The 22,945-nt window shown below is 45.1% G+C and overlaps 1 protein-coding gene across 1 annotated transcript in view; it reads right to left on the reverse strand.

Annotated features, from left to right (window-relative positions):
- Positions 1-22,945, reverse strand: part of adgrl2a (adhesion G protein-coupled receptor L2a) — a 160,234-nt gene that overhangs the window by 33,641 nt on the left and 103,648 nt on the right. Inside the window, exon 4 of the mRNA XM_056603611.1 lies at positions 9,768-10,568. Coding sequence (XP_056459586.1) covers positions 9,768-10,568 — 801 coding nt within the window. The remainder of the gene's footprint in view (positions 1-9,767; positions 10,569-22,945) is intronic.

The raw sequence follows: 22,945 nt of genomic DNA on the forward strand, positions 1-22,945 counted from the left end.
AAGAAAAACATTCCCAGGATATGGTGGGGCTCCATATAGGTTTCCTATTTCCCCCCCCCAAAAAAGTTTGAAAGATGATGATGATGATGATTAATCCTAGTCTCCATGGGTGGGGGGTAAAGGAATCCAGACAGAAATTAAATGAAAACGAATTTCCCTGAGACAGCATGATTTAAGACAAGGGGCTCACGAGTACACGCGATAAATCAAAGGAGGCGTCTGCCGTAATCCAACGCGCATTCCTTCCGCATGTTCACTAACAACCACATCCCTTCCACCGCCCTATAACTCACGGGGCGAGCCCCTTTGTAATGGCTCTCTCTCTCTCCCCTTTGAAAGGCTGCACTCCGTGCCTCTAATTGTGTTATAATGTACGGTTACATCCTCTCCGAGTGTTTCGGGGTGGGGCCGTTCCTGGTTCGAACCCCCCGACGTCGACGTGTAGGGCGGCCTTGAGACGGACCCGGAACGTGTACCTACCTGCTCCACAGATATGACAGGAGAACCGACCCGAGACGCACTGCGAAGTCGCTTTGGGATGAATGCGTTGGCTAAAACGCTAATTAGTAAAACCGTTGTAAACGGTTTTATTTTACACGCCGTGCTCCAACGCGTCTCCCTCTCTGCTCAACTGTAGCTGTGAAGGTAACCGACAGATACCTGGGTGTTACTCTTGATAGGGTTAATGGCTTGTCTTTTATTTAGCCTTCCATTAAGAGAGAGAGCGGGGGAGAGAGAGACGTATAGGTTTTAGCTGGAGCCCTGGATTGATTTTGGGCCCCGTAATAGACTGACTTTAAGAATAGAATAGACTTTTTCAGTGAAGGGCGGAAGGGGTGAGGAGAGAGTCGAGTCAGAGGGAATTAGTATTTGCTCGTGTTACAGTGTCTGTCTGTGTGGCGGCAGGGAGAGCCGTGCAAAGCTATAAGCCTGCTAGCTAACAGCGCCGCATCATTGTTCTCAATATGTGCAGTCATGCTAATGGTCGTCATCAGGGGTGAACACCATAACGTACTAGTGTGTGTGTGTGTGTGTGGTGTGTTGGTGTGTGTGTGTGTGTGGTGTGTGTGTGTGTGTTGGTGTGTGTGGTGTGTTGGTGTGTGTGGTGTGTGTGGTGTGTGTGGTGTGTGTGTTTGTATGTGTGTGTGTATGTGTGTTTGAGGGGGCAAGGGGAAGTTGAGTCAAACTGATAGAATAATCCAATTGGGAAGGCTCATTTCATGTTTATGTTTATAATGGAAACTAATCCTATTTAATGTATGTAGAGAGAAAAACAAGGGCTAATATCAATACAGGACACGGGGATACTTGTGTATTCAAAACAACCTCCCTCTGACCAGTAGCTCTGCCCATGTGTCCATCCAATAATCCGTAATCCAGTGCTACCCTAATCCCATTACCTCTGCTCCATAGCCCGGTTGAAGTACATTCAATGAAAAACGAAAGAACCGGGGCGAATTATCCTATAGGTACAGATAGGTATATAAATATATGTATTTATATATATAGGTTATACGTCTATCCATGTATGTGTGTGAATATGCGCTGTACAGTATGTAGGCGTAGAAGCAGGGATTAGGTTGGCTATCACTCGCCATACAGACGAACAGGGAATGGAATGAATAAGAAAAAAAGACCCCAAAAAAGATTATATATATTTATATCTATCTATACAGCCACTCTATTCCGCTAACATATGTGCGAGGCCCCTAGTACACCCCTACCGGCGCAATTTTCTTTTGATTATGGCAGGGCAAGCCAATCTCACCGGGAGGCCGGGCTGAACAGGGAAACCGGGGCAGGGTACTCGATTAATATGTCTCTCCAGTGCTCAGCCCAGGGGGAACCTTCAATTAGCTGTCATAGTGTGTGAGTATGAGTGGAGATATCCTCCCGAGCACAGCCAATAGTCTGAACCGACTTATTCATAACCTCTTTATATAATTTGGTGCCTGCCCCCCCCCCCCCCCCACATCAGCTCCTTCCCCAACACCATCACCACTATCACAGTTTTATTTTATTTTTTTCCCACTTAAATATATCTTAGTGGGGCTCTGTTATTACGGCTGAGGTTATAGGTCTGGCATTTACTACAGACAATCAGAGAGAGAGTGAGAGATCGAGAGCGAGGGAGAGCGAGGGAGAGCAAGAGAGCCAAAGAGAGAGAGAGATAGAGAGAGGGAGAGCGAGAGAGAGAGTAAAATAGATTAAGGGAGAGTAAGAGAGTGAGAGAGAGCTAAAGGGAGAGAGCGAGAGAGAGCGAGAGAGAGAGAGAGAGAGAGAGAGAGAGAGAGAGAGAGAGACGAGAGATGGAGAGAGAGAGAGAGAGAGAGAGAGAGAGAGCGTGTGAGGCCGAGCGAGGGAGCGAGAGAAAGACAAGATCGTGGAAGGAGTGGAAATGCATAGGGATATGGGGATTTGAGTGTTCTGTCGGATGCATACAACAGCACGGATGCGGCTCGCTGGAGTCTCCCCGAAACACACGCCCCACAAATCACTCACGTACGTCGATACCGCCGGGACAGGGCTGGCGGTGCCAGGCCTGGACCGTCACGCAACCCGGGCCAGATGAGAACCGACAGCGTGTGTGTCTTTTGAATTATGCTTAATGGCGGCACTCAGGAGAGGTGCGAGAGTAAACTTAACGCTTGTGCAATCAACTTTATCGGGGGGGGGGGGTTATTTATTTGGAGTAAAGGCGAACTGAAAAAGTGAACGAAAGCATCCGTTCTAGCATGTCCTGACATGTGTTTTTTTCAATTGAGCTATTAATGCCAAAGACTCATTGTTTGTTTAATTCCCTCGACTGTCGAGTATAGCTGTTCTGTATTAAGTGTTCTCACAGGGAATCCAACCTTGGCTTTAGAGAGAGCAGGACATGATAAGTGTTGGGAGAAGTCTTACAGTGTCCTTTTTTTCTTATATCTATATACTAATACGTCAGCGCAGCTTCTTAATTATCCAATGATGTTCTCAATGTTATTCGTCCTCTGAATATAACTATTTTGTAGATTTTTTATCATTACAACTGGTAAGAATCATATTAGTGTAGCTATGATGTACAGGTTACTAGCATAGCTAATATGAACAGGTTTCTCGGTGTGTAGAATTGCATTCAATTGCGTGCCCATCTCTATTCTTACACTGCACTCACTTTAGGGATTTCACACACATTTTGTTTTTCCAACAAATCTGTAATGGAAATGCGACCACACCTGTGTGTCACCGAGAATGGCAATTTGTGATATTTTTGATATCCGTCAATAATACGACAATAATAGTCAAACGGAAACTGGATTACACTCATTTTGCTGTTTGTTTGCCTGTGTGATTCATGCATTGATATGCAGCCTGTGATTGGCCAGCATCAGCAATAAACAGGAAGACAGCTGAGTGATATTCATATAATTTCCCCTGAGTCATTATCTTTTCAGGAAGCGTATGTCGTGGCAAGAAACAATAATGGTGATATTAATAAAAAAGGAGTCAAGAATCGGGTTGACTTATTTGGATATTTATATTTAATCTTGCTCCCTCGCGCTCAATCTCTATCCGTCTATCTGTCTTGCTTTCAAAATAAAATCACCTGCACGCATATAATATAACGGTAATACCCCCATACACTCAACAACTCTTTTACAGATACATCCATGTAAAGCCGTGCATACACAACAGCATTTACAAGATGACACCGAAATCATAGAGTAGCTCTCACAGCTGGCATGGTAGAAACCTTTTCTTTGCTTGGTTTTTCTCTGTACTGTACGTGACTGAAATGTAAAAACGTGAACGCCATCCATGCCAAGCAGATCTATATGTGAGGCGAACCAGGGACGCCTGTTTTCTAAAAGTTGTACTATTTTCCCAAAGGAACCACAACATGGCCATGTCAGAGGGCACAGTATACAACCGAATAAAACAAATAGCAAGTTGACTTGTTGTTCAGATATATGTTGCCTCTGTCACTCTTTTATTCCCCTTTATTTATCTGTCCCTCTTTCTTTCACATACAGGCGTGTGCACGCACAGACACACACAAACACACACACACACACACACACACAAATACACACACACACACACACACACACACACAGAAACACACACACTCACACACACAATCCCGACACACACTATTACTACTACAAACAGCAACGAAGGAATGTGTGAAGTAAATCTCCCAGGCTCATGTCAGAGACTGTATAGGGACCACTGTGAAGTCTAAGTAATAATTCTTTTAATATGCCTCATTTCACAGTCAGTCTGTAATCAAACAAGAGACTGTAGATCCCTTTAGTAGCAGCTCCGCCAACAAACCATAATCTCAACCAACCCCCGCATTCTCTCTCTCTCTCTCTCTCTCTCCCTCTTCCTCGCTCTCTCTCCCCCACTATCTCTCTCTCTCCCTCACTCCCCCACTATCTCTCTCTCTCCCTCACTCCCCCTCACCCTCTCTCTCTCTTCCCCCCCTCCCCCCCCTCTCTCTCTCTCTCTCTCTCTCTCTCTCTCTCTCTCTCTCTCTCTCTCTCTCCCCTCGTATGTAAAACACAGCTCGTGACATTCTGAAACACATACGGCCCAGTTTAATATCGCACTATACACTTGTAGCTGTCAGCTGTGATCGTGTGCTACGTGTCACGCGTGATGTAGCACTTCAGCTGTAAAATGTCTCAGGGTAGGAGTCGGAAGCCACGAACGCTGGCGTTGAAGAACCAGGAGAATGTTGCGGTGATGTGTTTTTTTTTTTCCCCTTTCCTGCAGATGAGGGGTTGTAATGTCGTAATGACCTCGACTCTCCAGAGCATAACCTGGCCACTACTACTACCATTTCTCATGCACACACACACACACACACACACACACGCACGCACGCACACACGCACGCACGCACGCACGCACGCACGCACGCACCGAGCAGTTCAGCAACCAGACGATCAGATTTCAGAGCAGGCAGGTGAACCCCCGACCTCATACACGTTGAACATTCGCCATTTAATTCCCGCGGAAAGCGATCTGAGTTGTGGGAGGTTGAAGGTCGCACTGAGGGTATTACTAAAAGCTACATGAATTACAGAAAGCCCTATCATTCCGGTTCAGCTCTCCTGGTGATACTATGACATAGAGTTGGACCCCAGGATGGTCATAACTTGAGCGAAACAGCACAAGAGCATGAAAAAAATAAAATAAAAAATGTAAAACGACCACCGGCGCCATAATGAATACTTTGGATACCTCAGGCGGAAGCGGCAGCAAAGAGCAAGAGAGATGATCCATCATTAAATTAGCATGTCCCTCCCATCATCTACACAGATTGGCGAGGTAATTAATTGCTGCATTGCCAATGCAGGGGAGCGACAGGCCTGCGAGACTTGGGGGAGCGCTGTCGCTGGCAGGGAACCCGTGGAACAGGACGAGAGCGAGAGACGAAGAGGGAGCAGGCGGCAGGGGAGCAGGGAACAAAGCCATTTTGTGAACCTTGCTAACATCGTGTTGAGGCGGTGGGGGAGGGGGGCGAGTTCCAAAGAGTTGGGAGGACGTAGCCAAACGAGGTTCCCTATACGTGCACATACCACTACAGTACGTGCGTGTGCGTTATTAGGGCCCCGGGGGACTGGGATTGTCGTTCATCATCTTTTTTAGTTTCGGCGTGGCATCGCAACGGAGAACAGATGTTTTGAGTCGATGTCGGCATGCGATGATGTCGTCGTGGTAACGATTGGATGGATGATGCAGATAAGAATACATGAACTATAGGTCGTGTTCATATAGCTGATGTTACATAAAGGCCATATGCGCCTACCTCAATGCAACGGATGACCTCCAAAACTAGGATTTATATGAAGATAGCGTAACACAACACGACAAAACGCCAACGTACATGGCTGCATTTCAACTCATTTTCCGGAGGAGAACCAGGATGGTGATGGTAATGGTGTCATGCCCATCAGCCAGTGAGTGGAGCCCAGAGAGAAGCCAGCTAGGGAACGCGAGCGATGGATCTCGTACAGCGGGACGGGGACGCACGATGATGAAGATGAGACACATTGACAGAAAGAAAGAGATGGAATGTGACAGAGTAGGAAGAAGGGGCAGAGAAAGATGGACAACCGTCGGGTTTGCGTGGTATTGTCAAGTCACTGCATGTCTTATTCATCCCGTCTTCAACCTTGTTCTGCAAACGTCTAATTCCGGAAGCCTTGTTTTCTAATCGATAATCCTTGTTTATGCTTCCATCGATAGGCCACCTGCCTGTCTCACTCTCGTATTACGTACTCCTTCTACTTAGACTCCTCTGCTTGCCTGTCTATGTGACTGCATGTCAATTACCTGCCCGCTAACATGCAGGCAACAGAGGCCAGGTTTTTTCTCATACGCGTTGAGGTCTATAGAACAAAAACAGCTAAATTAGGTCAGTGGGAAGGGAATGTAAACCCATGCGCCACACAAACGTGTGACAGAGAGCACCCTTCTTCAGACAGAGTGCCCGCAGCTCTGCTTTATTCCATTACATAGCCTACAGTATCCTATAGGTAATTGGCCCAGCCAATGCCACAACACCTTATAATTTCTAACCAATTGGGTCGTTCCTTCCTCGTAAGAATTCCCTCTTGCAAATTACCGATTTGACGCTGCAGTAAAGACTGAGGCCCTGCACACGTGTATTGACATATGCACAATTAAAAAAAAGCCGGTCTTCGTTTGTGTCTGTGTTAACGGCCACCCTGGGCCTTGTCTCTCGGAGAAGATTCACAATCTAATTTTGCGTCAAGAAATAAATAAAGAGGTTCTGAGCACACGAGTGGCCCACCGGGATGGTGAATAGCATCTTTCTCTGTGTCTTTCTTAAAAATAAAAGCCGTTTTATATGCTTACTCTGTGCTTCGGAGCCCGTTCGAGATTGTCGTGTGCCCTAAATAAACAGCGGCATACAAATGCAATAGCATGTAACAAGATGTTCAGAAGTAACGACTCACTTGCATCCATTAAGTCCTCTTATTTAACAGATTGTGACAAGAACAATTTTGTTTGACTGTTTTTTCGTTCAATTGTGCTTCCAGGCCTCAGTGAAAGGGAGCATAATGCGTCCATGTTTGGAGGAGTGGATTATAAGGTTGTTGCTGGTTTTGTGGGCAGGATGGTTTTATTAGTCAGTGCCAAAAGAGGGATTTACTGACCTATTTAACTTGTCCTCTTCTACTGGAGCTGGTCGTTGGACATGACCCCAGACAGCCCCCCAAACGTAATCCCCCAGGAGTTGATCTTCCCCCGTGACATGAGCAACATTATTGGACTGGACAAGAACCCAACTGTCTGCAACACGGCGTCCAAACATCACATTCATGCGATTGCTCATGAAGGCGGGCTAGATTTGAAGAGTTGGACGGAACCGTTGTGGCTGACGAATGATAAACCCCACAAAAGTAAAAGTTAGGAAAGTCCAGTTTACGTAATGTATAAACATACGTTTCATAGACTTTCAATTGAAACAGCTGTTTCGGTTGAAGACAAAAAAAATTGCGTGTATGTTCAAGATTAACCAAGAATATTTTCTGCCGGCACTATTCACATAGCAATCTCTGTCTCCCCTGGCAACAAGGTTGTTATTCAACTGTTCCTGTTTCCTAGGTCTTAAATTGAGCTTTTCTGCACAGACATTAGGGAGGAAGATGGCGGCTTCCCCCCTACACAGACATCAAACAGCCTTGGACAAATATTTAAAAGCCTGTATGTTGCGTGTCCTTGATAACGGAGCGTGATTCAATAAGACATTTCATTTAACTTCTCCTCCTGAATCCACTTTTGCTGTAATCTTGATAATCAATTCATAAATTGGTACAATTCGGATGTTTTTTCTCAAAAAAAAAAATGTATAAAAAATTCTGCCGTGCTAAAGGCAAAGACCATTTATCCAGAAATGTTCTCGGAATTATGGAAAAAACTGAAATGTGACTATGAATTAAAGAAAAAATAAACAAGAATAAACTGATTCCCCTGGACGAAAAAACTAAAAAACACCATTAAATGTCAAACTCCCCCAATGTCAGAACTCAGCCTTCACCAAATAAACATGTTCCCTCTCGCCTCCATTTCATTGCTTAGCGAGGCGAGGAGCAGCCATAACCGAAGCGTGATATCTCTGGGAGGTGGTCCGGTGTGACAGCTCGAAAAAAGAGTGCCATCATTTACGTGTCAACATCAGCGTCAGCTGGGTGGGTGGACAACTTTATTGACATCCTGATGATCATCACGGACCATTCTCCCTGGCACGCATCGACTGCACCTCAGCACACATTAGTGCTGGAGTTGTGTGTGTGTGTGTTGGTTTGTGTGAGTTAGTGGGTGTGTGTGTGTGTGTGTGAGGAGGGGGGGGGGGGAGTAGCCCCTGTGTGTCTCATTTGTCAAGTTGAGAGAACCGTTGCCTCCCTTTCATGTCAGTGTAAAGATTCCCCAATATGGCAGGCCTCAGGGTACTGATATGTGTCACTTTCTTTATTTTTTTTGTCCCAGGAACACACACGCCAATAAAATTTCGTTTTTTTTGTGTGCGACTGTTTTAATGGAGGAAGCGGATGGGTAGTAGCCTTCACTCTACTGTGTGTGTGTGTGTGTGTGTTTGTGTGTGAGCGGTGTGTGTGCACGTGGGTGGGTCTGTGTGTTCAAACCCCCCATACACCCACGGAGATCTCCTTGTCAAATTAGCCTCAGAGTTCCCATATCCATGAAGAGACCAGCCAAAGTGGTGCGCTGTTCCACTGGGTTGAACACAGTGCTGGCTGCAAGACACCCTATCAATACAAAAGTGTGCGAGGAAACACATGTATAAATATTAAGCCTCTCGGATAATCTGCACAAAAGTTCCTTGACCTCTGTGGCACGAAGCTGGCTGCAAGACCCCAGAAAACCGGGGAGAGAGAGAGAGGGAGGGGATTAACGTAATTACTGTTATTATAGTTCCAATGTAAAGACTTACGGCAGACAAGCCATCGTGTCCGCGCCTTGACAGCTAAATTAAAAATAAAAACTTGTCGGCCCGATACAACCGTTGTTGTTGATAGATCCGCTCCCTTCGTGTCCGTCTGTTCTTTCACTCTGAGCCGGGACACGACTTTTGCTTTTCCACCCTCAGAGTGTCAAGTATGCATTTCTTTGATCAGATTTGGCAGAGTTTGAGTACCCCTTGGGGTGGGGGGGGGTGTGGGGGGGGGTGGAGATCTATTCTAGCTTTAGGCTACTCTTTGTACCTGTCCAGGCATGTGCCCCTCCAGAGGTGAGGGTACAACGCTCTCTCTCTCGCTCTCTCGCTACCTCTTGCTAGGGCCCTCTATCTTAGTCTCTCAGAGGCAGCTTCTGCTCGCGGGAATCCCAGGGGCTTGAGCGTTGGGGGACTTTGGGGGAAGGCCAGCGTGGGCGGGTGTCCCTCAGTCCCCCCGGACACGTATCCCTTATCGGTAGGTAACTGGCTATGAGGTTTTGTTTACCACCGCAGAGCTGCTCTCGTTTTAACCCCCCAGATGCCTTCCTATCCTTCACACACTTTGAAGCCGCCATAGCCCATCTAGAGTATTATATTTAAAATTTAAATCCACCGGCTGTGAAAGGTGACACACTGATGTACTACCAAAGGGACCGCTCTGCAGTGCACTGCCGGAACTCGAGACGCGAACGAACGTCGACCACATACAAATTGGAAAGAGGAGAACTTCTGATAAAAAAAATTTAAACAGAAAAAGAAAAAAAGAAAAAGTATCAAGTATCAAGTTTCTTACCGTGCGCGGGATCGGGCGGCCCAAACTCCAGATTGTACCTCAGGATGTAAAAATTATTCCACACATAGAGCTGGTTGTCTCTGGGGTTGTATTCCACAGCGGCGATATACTGGTACTGGTTGGGGAAGTGGATATCCACATACTCCCCGTGCTTCTGCTTGGTGTTGTAAACGTAGTCGATCAGGCTCTTGCTCACCTCGCTCTCGTTGTCCTCGTAGGTGGAGCGCACCACGTACAGCACGCCGCACACCATGAAGGCGTTTGAGGCCGAGCGCTTGTCGTACGCCGTCTCCCACGTGGCCTCGAAGCGCAGCGTGTACGGGTTGAGCTGGCTGAGCACCATCATGCCGTTGTTCTGCTCGGTGGCGTAGATGACCCACAGGCCGTTCTCGTCCACCGCCAGGTCGATGTCCGTCTTGCCGCCCCACTTGTACGGCGAGGTGTCGTGGTAGTTGGCGTTGTTGATGATGGCCTCGCCGCTCTTGATGCGCGTGCGCAGGTCGAACTTGACGATGTTGCGCGTGCGCTCCTTGTTGAAGAACACGGCGCCGTCGTACACCACGAAGCCCGTGCCGTCCACGCGGTGCGGCAGCTTGTAGGTGACCGTCTGCCGCGAGTTCTGGAAGTCGTCCAGGGAGGAGTACTCGATGAGGGTGTCCGTGCGGTACGGCGTCCAGGGCATGAAGTAGATCTTGTCGCCGGCCTGCAGTGGGTCTTTGCACCAGGCTCCGGCCTGCTGCTCTGCTTCGTACAGAAAGGACGTGTCGCCCACCGCTTTCAGCGTCCCGGGACAAACAAATACTATCGATGGGTGGAAGGGGTAGGGTGGGATGGGTAGGGGGGGGGGGGGGAGGGGGGGGGAGAGTAGAGTAACACAGAAAAGGAAAGAAAAGACAAAAAACGGCATGGGTTAACATGCACAAAGCTTTTTAGTTTTATGTTATGATTTAGATATTTTGATAGGATAATGTCCTAATGTCCTTGTTTTTGTTTTACAGGTTGTCCAGGGAAAGGCGTGGTCAAATGGGCCCTAGTCAGCTACAGCCAATGTACACAAGCGGTATGGTGGAGTGTAGTGGATGCATGTAAAGGAAACAAAAGGAATACATAAATCGTTAAGCATAATGTCGAGGTATATATGTATAGGATAGTTCCGGAGGAAAAAAAGATGCTTTGCCTCATTGACTGGAACAGAACACAAATGAGGGAAGGATGGAAGGGGGGGAACCGAATAGAACAGAAAACAAACGCAAATAAACAATTGGTCCTGTAAACAAATAAACCAGGAGAGAGAAAAAAAGGGAAAAAAAATAGCAGCCAACTAAAGAATTCACTTGGCAACAGACAGAAGAGGTTACGATAGAGCAGTTGAGAGAGAGAGTAGGTCCCAATGCAAATGTGGTGTGCGTAGTTTGACGAGCCTCGGATGGATACAGCACCATCACCACCACCACCACCACCGCCACCACCCCATTTCTACAGCTTATACCTGAGAAGGTCGCCATTACCAAGGGGGTGCAAATGTCACGGCGGCTTAAAAAAACAACTTAGACACAACTTAAAGCACTTTCTTTGTTTGTGTGTGTCGTGCGATTGAGGCGTTTGGTTGTGAATCCCTCGGGGAATGGGAGGCAAAAGGAGGGGAGAGGGGGGGGGGGGGGGAATAAGCAACAGTTGAAGAAATAGAGGAGGGAGAAGAGAAGGAGGAGAAGATAGGGGAGCAGAGAAGAGGGGTGCAGGAGCAAGGGGGGAGGATTGAGAGAGAGAGAGAGAGAGAGAGAGAGAGAGAGAGAGAGAGAGAGAGAGAGAGAGAGAGAGAGAGATTGAAAAAGAGAGAGAGATTGAAAAAGAGAGAGAGAAAGAGGCAGAGAGAAAGAGGGGAAAAAAACAGGATACAAGAAAGCGGGGCCCATAGACACTGTCACCAAGGCATGCTATGGAGGAGAGTTTGAAAGCCAGGCGATATGAGATTCTGCTGAGTAGCCAAAGCACCCAGGGAGTAGGAGAGTAAAGAAAAAAGAAAGAAAAAAATGCCCCATTGGAGCCCGGCCAATATGCCCACTCTTTTTTACTGTGTGTGTCGGGGGCTGCAGCTTGTGTGCGCTCCTTGTCTTTACCTTGCTGTGAATGTATGTGTGCTTTCTACAGTCTCCTTCCCCCGGTCGGCCGTTAATGGCCTTTTAGATTACAATGGCGGGGGGACCTTTGAGTTTACAATGGGGCTGGGGCCTTGGCTGGGGGGGGGGGCGGGGGGTAAAGTCTCCTAAGGCAGTGGGTATTTTGCATGAGGAGGGGAACGAGGAGAGAGAGAAGGGGGGGCCACCATGGGAAGAAAAGGTAAAGTTTTTACAACCAGATGCCACACGAAAATAAATAAATAAATAAACAAGGAGCTAGGGTTTGGATCGTGTCTTGTTATTTACCTTTTTGTTCCACTTCTATTTTAAGCGTTGGTAGAGAGAATGAAAAGAGAGTGCAGGAAGGGGGAGGAAAAAAGAGAGTATTATGAATTAACATCGCTACGAATACATAGACAAGACGACACGTGTTATGAGACGTGGACACAGACGGAGGAGACCTAGTTAGGGAGAGAGAGACAAGCAGCAGCAGACAGTCATAGGGAAGGCAGGAAGCTTCTGTGCACCATGAAGGAACAAAGCTGCAAAATTAGAACAGATCTGTAACAGCCCCAGGTATTAGACAAGGGTAGGGGGAGAGATGCCGCGCTTGGTTTATAGACAATACATGTTTCTAGTCCATTATTAGCTCCAGCAACGGCGCTCATGTGATTACTCACAACTGCAGTTCAGTTTAGGAAAAAACTATTTATAAAATAGAGCTTTGATTTCAATAATATATTTAGCGAAAATTCAATTAATTGCATTTGTTGAAGGGATGCAATTTAGTTTATAGCATGGGTTTTCTGAATTAGTATTCACTTAATCCTTAGTGATAATAAATAAGTATTTTAATTGCTCTTTACCTAACTTGGTTCATTTGACTTTGACACTGGCAAAGAGGGCAGAACATAATGTGTTAAGATTATTAATGTAATTTCCCCACAGCTATAAACCAAGCCTAGCATCACAGTAGAATACAGATATGGGTAAAAATAGGTATGACAAATTACAAATGTCCTTAATTAATGTTTTACTATGTTTGATATTGCGTCCTATTAGTCTGAAATTATCCGAATTCGACTACATTGTGAAATACAATAGAATCGTATACATAATGTACAACATATCATGCATTGTGTGGGCCTCTATAGAAGGCCTTTAGCCAGGCGTTGGTTTGATAACGTGTGTTTTGTGAATACTTCCATCTCAGAAAATAATTACAAAAATTGGAAATAACAATAACAACTACCCATCTAATGGTTCACACCATGCTTCTTTTGTTGTTGCAATTAAAACGAGACACTTCTCATTATTTATACAATAACACCTATAGCAGTAGCATGTCCTGAATAGACAGGACAAACAACAACCAGATAGATATACATATAAACACGACAGACAAAGACTCTCTAGACCCATGACCTCGGTGGCAGATAGTAATGGAGAACGATATCCGTATGTGTGGTGAAGAGGTGTGTGTGTGTGTGTGTGTGTGTGTGTGTGTGTGTGTGTGTGTGTGTGTGTGTGTGTGTGTGTGTGTGTGTGTGTGTGTGTGTGTGTGTGTGTGTGTGTGTGTAGTGAAGAAGTGTATGTGTGTGTGTGTGTGTGTGTGTGTGTGTGTGTGTGTGTGTGTAGTGAAGAAGTGTACGTGTGTGTGTGTGTGTGTGTGTGTGTGTGTGTGTGTGTGTGTGTGTGTGTGTGTGTGTGTGTGTGTGTATGTGTGTGTGTGTGTGTGTGTGTGTGTGTGTGTGTGTGTGTGTGTGTGTGTGTGTGGAGTGTTTGCTGTAGCTACCTAAGAGATCAAACACTAAGAACAAGTAAACAAATTAACCACAGTTGACTTCTCAGAAGCTGCAATGGTGAGATAAAAGAGGAGAGGGATAGGGGAGAGGGAGAGAAAGAATTGGTGGGAGCGAGTGAGGGGTAGAGAAACATAGAACGGCAGAACAGAGAGAGAGAGAGAGAGAGAGAGAGAGAGAGAGAGAGAGAGAGAGAGAGAGAGAGAGAGAGAGAGAGAGAGAGAGGGACAGAATTCTGGAAAGAAAGAAAAGAAAACACATGACAGAGGACCTGACAAAGTGAATAAAAATGTGAAAAAGAGAGAAATGAAAAAGGTAATCAGAGGGCGGCTCTGTGCAGCGAGAGACAGTCAGATAGCCGGTCTCCTGCAGATTGCACAGAGGAAGGGAAAACAAGTAAGTTAATTTGAGAAGAAAGAAAACAGCATCAGGGAAATAGACATTAGAGCCATGCCCACCCATCTCATCGTCCCTCCCTTCCAGACCCTTCACTTGTTTTCCAATAGTGGTCGGGCTTCCTTGTTTATTGTTGTCTCTTGTATTTTCATCTCATCGTACCATTTTCGAGGTATGACTGTTTTAAAGCAAGGGCGTCTTAGAGGCAGTCCTGTTTTTGTTTTTTTTTGTATTTTAATGGACAGCACACCCTCGGTCTACCAGGGTCTACCCTAATGGTCCCAGGATCCTTTTGAATGGGAGGTAATATGTTTTGGGAGTCGCTAGACTGGTCAACTGTCTGCTTCCCTCTCGTCTAAGATGTCTGCCGTCTGCCACAGACTTAATTAGGGAATCCAGGATTGTTTATACCAGAGAATTATGTTTGTGGGTATATATATATGTATATATATATATACATATATATATATATATATCACTCAGTATACACAAAAATTAAGAAATATATATATATATATATTAAACAATCTATTTTTGTAATTTATTCATATTATCATAAATTATTATTAAATTATCATTATAACAACGTCGCTTAGTTTAAAAAAAATCCTAAAACATTGACACAAGCTGTCCTGATGCATAATATTACATTTTTTCATGCCACATCCGCCTAGATGATTTGAATATTATTTTTGTGGGCCAGCAAAGGTAAAAACTCTGCCTTATGATCTAACTTGTGTTACGTAACTGCTTTATTTTTAACCCTAACATGGAAGATGAGATTTTGCAGGATCTCTTGATTTATTTGGAATGAGGACACTTTGCTTTTTGCTCTGCTGTGGCTCTTCAGCTTATCGGGGGATTTATACTGTTCTTCTTGCTTAACAACTTAACAACCTTGTATCCCCGCAAATCCAGCAGGATTCTAAGCTTTTGGACCGCCGCAACGTATTTAATCACCAGATCTTCAGCATACGATCAATGTTTTTGTGTCATGTGCATTGATTTGGCCGGGTACTAAATCTCAGCTAGTCAACTCGTCAGTAAGACATTAACGTTAATGCTGCTTCATACTCTGAAACATAGTAGATATGAGTTAACATATTCAAACAAGGGTCAATGTTAACAAGGGAAGTGCATGTCAGCTATTATGGGTGGGATAAAAAAGGGATGGTTTAGGGAAATATTTAATGAGACATTTTTCAAGCATCACATTTTACACAGGTGTGAATTGGGAAAGACCAGGGCCAGGTTTAACACTTGACTGGATCGGACTGGGCAGGTTTAGACTGGGGAGGAACACTCAGCATATTAAATAGGTGAGAATGGGGAAAGACTGGGACCGGATTGTCCACTTAACTCGGATTGGACTGGGTTTGTTCAGACTAGGTGTTGGGGGAGGGGTTGGGTTGGTTGGGGACACTAAGCACTTACCAGGGCAGTGGCGATACGATACATTCTGGATTCTTGCTTCTATTCGGGTCGAACATGAAGGACCTTGAGAAGCAGAAAGATGGGGCTACAGATATGGCGTGATTTGCACCTCGGAGGAGAGTCACAAAAAAAACTCCTTGAAATGTCATGTTTGAGTGTACGTTTCCAGCCGGAGCCGGGATTATTTGGGAAATGTTATATGGGACCCGGCTTGGGTACTTTTGACTGTCTCCTTGGGGGAGGGGAAAAAGGCATAAGTCAAAACATAGCAGGAGCTGGACACAAGTGCACCTTGAAGCTTATCCGACCATTAAGGCTTGAGATAATACACCAGGAGATGGGGTCGATAATTCACTTCACTAGGAGGCAGAAGGGGAAGCTGTGTGTGGAAACAAAAACCAGCTGAGGAACCCAACAACAGCAACAACCCTGCTATGAATATTTAAAAATAAGGGACATGCAATTTGCCAGTCCTTTGTACGACACAATGCAATAATCATCGTTGGTTACTTATTATATTAAATACAGGGTGCGTGTTGCCGCAGAGAGCTTAACCTTTTAGCTTGGAACAAGTTTCAACAGCTAATGATGTCCACTCCGGTATTCTGATTAAACACGGAGACGGAGAGCCCAGAGGGACACACTGCGTGGCCTGGATCGCGGCCGGCCAGGATACGAATGACGATGTAGGCTAAAGGTGCATAATTACTACCACATCATTAGGTTGAATTTCAGATGAACACGCGTGTAAACGGATGCGTGCCGAATACAAATCCCGCGTCTCATGGAGCAAATCATGTTTCAATCTTATGCTGGTGGTGTGAATTATATTTTACGCCCTGCCATTTTATTCACCGTTTCCTTTTTTTGTAAGGGATCTGGCATTAACGGTTTTGACACTGTCTCCCTGCCCATTTCTTTTCTTCTTTTGATAATGCTTCTCGAAATGCATTCTAATTTGGGAGCATTAATCAGCTTCAAAAGGTTAGCTGGGGGTACTTGTTCCAATTTCTTTTCCCAAATGAACGCAGGGCAAATCGACACGATGGCACGGGGGAAATTGGATGGCGGGGACTGTGTTGGCATCCAGTGAACAGAATACAACGTTCACACTAACTCATTGTATTCGATATTAGCTTGTTGACTTGTGAGAGAAGGAGGGAGAGGGAGATAGAGAGAGAGCGAGAGAGAGAGAGAGAGAGAGAGAGAGAGAAAAGAGAGACCAAAGATATGGAAGCTATTCGGCTTTGCCTTACATAATGAAACATCTGTTAGCAGCACATTTCAACACCTGTTGCTGGACCGGAGAGCATTTTTCTACCCATTAAGATGAGCTGCGCTTCTCCGGCTTGGTGGACTTCGCACAAGAACCCGGGAGTAATTAAAATATGTGTTAACACCTCTCAAACCCCCCCCCCCCCCCCCCCCCCCCCCATCCCCAACCCCCCTTGCCTTATCGAGGCGCACGGGCGACCCCTTCTCCTCTACACCCAAACCCACACCCACCCCCGTAACCTGGGTTTTAAAAGTCGGCAGGAAACACAGGGAGCACATCAATAATGAAGGCAGTACAGAAGAGGAGCAAAGGCTTCCTAACGGGTCATATTTCATGAAAACTTCATGGAGCGATGCAGATGGAGGAAGATACTGAGCACAATGGGTTGTTTGAAGTGAAAAAAAGACAGAGAGAGAGCGAGAGAAAGGGAGAGAGAGGGATTGAGAAACGGTGAGCAGAGAGGCGTGTGGTGTGTGGATAAAAGAGTGATAGAGATCTATAAAGTAGACTGGAGAGGCAGAGACTTAAGGTGGGGTGGTGGCGGTGGGTGATGTTGTTTCTAAATCCGGATTTAGGCGTCATACTCACTGTAGGGCACACACTCATACTGGACCTCTAGGTACTTATAGGTCCCTGGGCAGGGGTCGGGGAACACATCAGAACCCGTGATCACGATGCACTGGGTTCTGTTGTTGCACCTGGGGAGCAGACAAACAGAAACGACAACTCATCATCTGGAATCTCAAAGAATCACAATGTGGATGGGATGCATTGCCCACACAGTGGGTTTGCGGAGGTGTGGGTCCAATTGAGTAACACAAAACAGAACTGGGATTCAAGATTAGATACAAAAAGATAAAAAATATAGAAAAATAATACAATATATTATATTAGATAGATTAAAATAATAAAATGTAGTAAATAGTAGAAAAAAAAAAATATATATATATATATATAGATTAACCTTAATTTATAATAATAATCATAAATAATCAATCAATAATAATACAAATATAAATGTAAAAAATCAAAAAAGAAAATATAGAAACCTTGATATTTCTATATTAGAAAATGTATAATAAAAATATCGAACAATATTTGAACAACATCGTACAAATATAGAACACATCAACTGTGCAGTTAAACTCTACAATAGCATTTGATCCGAACCATCAAAGGCAATCATACAATTAATTAAAATATCACACAGACAGGGTAATAGCTTTCCCTCCCGTGAGCCCTTGTCCAATCGGTGGCAGCTAAGCCCTCTCCTACTGTATTTACCCATGAATGGTTTTCCTTCTGTGGGCTACACCAACCAGTGATCCCCCAGTCATCATCCACTCCCCCTACCACACACGGGCCCCCCCCCAACAGAACCAGAGGTGTCCTCCGTAGCTCCGAGGGGGAATTGGAGTTGACCACCCCCTTCGCTGAACTGAAATTGTGATAATGACATCAATAGCCGTCTCTGCTACCGAGGGAGATTAGAATTCTATCGGTGTTGGGAGAAGGCAGGATCGATGCCGCGGCGTTCTGCTGATCTAGCACGGGGACCCAGATAGCGTTTGTTTCTTCTTATCGCCGTGCCGACGCTCTCGTTTACAGTGGATCATTGGAAAATGTATTAGAGGCTGGGGTTGTATTGCTTCTCCCGGAGTAAGACCCCGGCCCCTTTGTGGGGTAGGGGACCAGGAGCCAGGGCTAAGACATCTCCTCAGAGGCTTTTTAATGTAATGTTGAATCGCAGTGGGGCCGGGGGGAGCAGGTGCCAACAGTTAGCCAACGCTGGGATGGGAGCCATGTGTACCCGGGACTCTGATAACTTATGTGTTTTCAGATTGAAAATGTCTTCATATAATTTGTATTATTACATTTTAATTGCTTTAATTGATTTATCTATACATTTTTTCTATTTTGTCAGGATGCCACGGTTAAGTTGATAGTGTCCATCCATCTACTGTCGAATGACATGCAATTCAAGGTAAATTAAAAAGCAATTGAAGGCAATCGTAGAGTTTTGTCCCGTTTTTTCGTGGTTGTATTTCTACCAGGAATGAAAACAATTAATCACACAGCACACCATTTTTTTTTATTCCATCACTACTTATCTGGCTGAATCGCAAAAAAAGATGTCAGCGGAAATTGCATTTATTATATAAAAAGAACAACAGTGATTTGTTTTCTTTGACATTAGTCAAACCCGAGCTCGATGGAAATCCAATTCAGAAAGCCACACAAGAGTGTGTTTGTGTGTCGGTCTGTCCATCTGTCTGTCTGTGTGTGCGTGTGTTTCCATGTGCCTCAGGCAATGTAGTTTAATGGCCTTCCTATGTGTTAAGTGATGGGGGTATCTGCTCAATTGTTTATGAAGAAAATCTATTATCACTTCAGAATTAAGATATGCTGGCTGTTGTAACGTGATTTCAAGCAACGATAACACTCTATTACTATTTTTTTTCGCTCTCTGGCCCACTGTAGCTATATTTCACGTTGTCATTTTGATGATTCCAGTTCTTTTATTTTTACTTAAGCATGGCGGCCAGGAGTAATATAAATTAAGGTGCTTTGCCTAACAGATTGCGATGAAATAGCTAAATAATTTCCCGAGAAAGACGGTGCCGTGAAACAGAATGATGTAGCAAATAAAATCCCAGACGCTAATATGACACAAAGCTGTCAACTTTGTTCCGGCTAATGTAGCCAAGACAAAGGACAGGGTGGGAGAAATAACTCACGTGGATAAAATATTCAACCGTATTTACACGGGGACTCTGTGTTAGTATAAGTGTTGATGGGCCCTTCTGATGTATCGCCCTAATTTTACAGCCAGGCTTCTGGGGGCCCTGATCTATGGGAGTGTGTGTCTCAGATTCTGTCTCATCTGTAAGAGTGTAAGCATCTCCCGAGACCAATTGCCGAAGCCCTAATGACTATTCTATGCGTCCTGGCCGCCTTCACTTTGGCAGGGAAAATGTAATTGAAAATATTCCCATGCAAAGTTTCACCTTTTCAGGCCTCCCAGGGCACTCGTCTAAAAATGCAGACTAATTAAATATATGTAAAATATGGTATTTTATAGCTTTGCATGGTCAGAGGCAGTGACATAATTAAGTATGCTAATAATAAATAATACACGCGAAGAGAATGGCAGCTTTTGCATGTTTTATGCATTTGTTCTTTCTCTCGGGGTCCGTCTATCTGCGGCGCTGCGTATCTATCCATCCATCCATCTATCCACAGCCAGACGCTTGTCCGTATCTATCTATCCATCCTTCTATCCATCCTTTCATCCAATCCGTCCATTATCGCGCTGATGAGCACAATGATTTCATTAGACTTGATTGAAATATTTCACGTGATACGAGTATTTAAATATGTTAATGTGTCAATATTGAAGCACTTCGGCCGAGAGAGAGAGACGTTCCAGCGAGCGCTCACTCCCATTCTCCTGGCCTCCATCTTAGCTACTGGCTGGTTAATCACGGTGAGCCATTCCAAATCTAATCCCTGACCTTTCGCGAGAGCCAGATATTAGCACAATTAAAGTGTCGTAGAAGATGAGCTCAGATTTCTTGCAAATCTCCCCCTCAAAATGAGCTCCTGACAGCAGGAAGGGGGTGCGATAAGATGCCAAGGAGGGGGGTAACTGATAGCACTCCTGATACTATGCATCCACATGCAGTTTAACCTTTCCCTCCGCCGTCATAAAGCATGTCAAATAATAATTGGACAACGAGATAAGGGGCTAATTGAATAATAAATTACCTTAAGTGAAAAAGAAGAAAGAAAGAAAGGAATGGCCCGGGATGGCGGGCTCTGGAGGGGGGGGCTACCTATCGCTTTGGTGCCTACCAAACAAATCATAGATTTGTTTTCCCTTTTTTGTCCAGCTGTCCACACTGCGTGAGGCTTGATGGCTTGCTGCAGGCAGCCACTCTATGTCTAAGAAAGGAGGCTTCAAATGGTCCATAAGCAATTCTAGAAGGGGAAATAACATGAGTGACTGGAGCACATTACAAACCCGAAGAATAGGGGGAAATTTACTTCCTGTTGCTCCCAGTTTGAATTTCAATCAAATTAGTGTCTGTTAAACTCAGAGTGACCCGTCTGGCTCCGTTTCATCTGAAATGCCGATGAGGTTGATGCCACAATTATCAAGGCAGGCATCTCTCTCAAGAGGCCAGCCTGTTGATCGGAGACAGCCGCTGAAAAATTAAATCATTTCCAGCGGACCCCCGGGAGCCCAGCGGGGTTGAGGAGAGGGGGGGGGGGGGGGGGGGGGGGCTCGGCTAAAGAAACAATGCGTTTCAAAAAAGAAACGCACATACACAAACAATCACGCCCACATAAACACACACAAGCATACGAAGGCGTATACACACACACACACACACACACACTTGCGGGCGCGCATAAACACAAGCACCCAGGTTATGAGCTTCTCCTTCAAGCGGGCTGGTGTAACGACGTTACAGGAAATGGGCAGTTATAGATTAGCCAATCCCGCATTTGAATTTCAACTCCCGACCCAATATCACAGTGAGATAATCTGGGAAGTGGTAATTACCGTCAGATGCTAGCGTTTATGCTATATTTATTGACGCTGGCAACAATACTCACTGGGGTTGTCCAGAGGCCGTTGCCTGCGTTTTGTCATGTAATAAGATATATCATCCCCTGTCTACATTTGACCTTTTTGACCTTTTCTTTTTTAGTTCGGGATAAGAACTGCACTGCCGAAGACCCTTTTTAAAAAACGACTGCAATAGCAAAGTAATAATATCTAAGTGGAGAATCCTCAGAAGAATTAAAAATGCAATTCAAGAATATTTTCCTCGCCCCTGAGGTTCATACAAGTTAAAAAAAAAAAAAATGTCCCATCAAATCCGATTCCGTGGATCGCATTTTAATCACCACTTCATCAATGATACAGTGAGAGGAGAGCGAAACACATATTTCCATTAGAGCAAGTTTTTATGCGTCATGAATTTTGTCCACTTCCAGTTGAAGCCGGGCAATTTATTCAATCTTGATTTGCTTGAGCCTGAAATAGACACAAGCGCCATATGTACGCAAGGACAGCATGTCCAAGACAATGTCCTGTCATCCGGAAACAGTGGGCCAAATCTCTGGAGAGCCACGCTAAGCGCATCACTGCACTGTTTCCCAACTCCTCCCCATTTAAGCCGGCGCACGTCATTATTATTAGGGCACATAATAAATAAATAATTTGGTGAGAAAAAGGAAGAAAACTCATGCAAATCCGTCCGATCCAGAGTATCTCCCTTCCACTCGTAATGCTAGTAATGCACATTGCGTCTGTGTCTGGAGGGCAGTCTTTCATTGATTATTCGTGTTAGTGATACACTCTTTGTCAAAGCCATGATACACAGGTCAAGACGAACCCTGGCAATGTTGTTACAGTAATCAATGATTCCGTAATTGAATACTTCGGAGAAGCTCATTAGCCGTCCAAAAATGGAATCAATATTTACGAGTGACTTATTCCCCATCTCATACCTGGACGCAATCTTTGTCTTTTTTAGCTCGAACGATTAACCAGGAACTGGAGCGTGCGGTCTTCATAGCTTATTCCTGCCCAATAGGGGGGGGCCCTCTATGATGGATACACTTCAGCCACCCACACCCACACACACACACACACACACACCCCGACACACACACACACACACTCAACCACAAACACACACACACAGCCAACGCCGGAGTAAAACGTGAGTTGTGATCTTCCTGGCGAGAGACTTCACTAATTTAGCTGGTCCTGCGCCACTCAGGCAGGCTGAGTTTCGGCGGTGACAGCACGACGAATCTCAATCCATCACTTTTACACCAACAACTTCATTAGTTCAAACTGTACCGCCATGCAGTTTCACATCTGCCAGGGAGGTGTCCGACGTGAAGTATCTCCTGCACACGTTATTACCCACTAGAGTCGACTAATTGCTTGCAGCTGAATGTTCTAATTGAGCCACAGTAGTCCTGAGGATATTTTCATAAAACCATTGTGCTCATGAATATAATATGCCTGGTCTGATACAAAAAAAACACTCACACAAGTTGAGCGAGAAAGAGAGAGAGAGAGAGAGAGAACGAGAGAGAGAGAGAGAGAGAGAGAGAGAGAGAGAGAGA

This window comes from Gadus chalcogrammus, chromosome 12 (genome assembly GCF_026213295.1).
Source record: "Gadus chalcogrammus isolate NIFS_2021 chromosome 12, NIFS_Gcha_1.0, whole genome shotgun sequence".
In the NCBI taxonomy this organism is placed as follows: Eukaryota; Metazoa; Chordata; class Actinopteri; order Gadiformes; family Gadidae; genus Gadus; species Gadus chalcogrammus.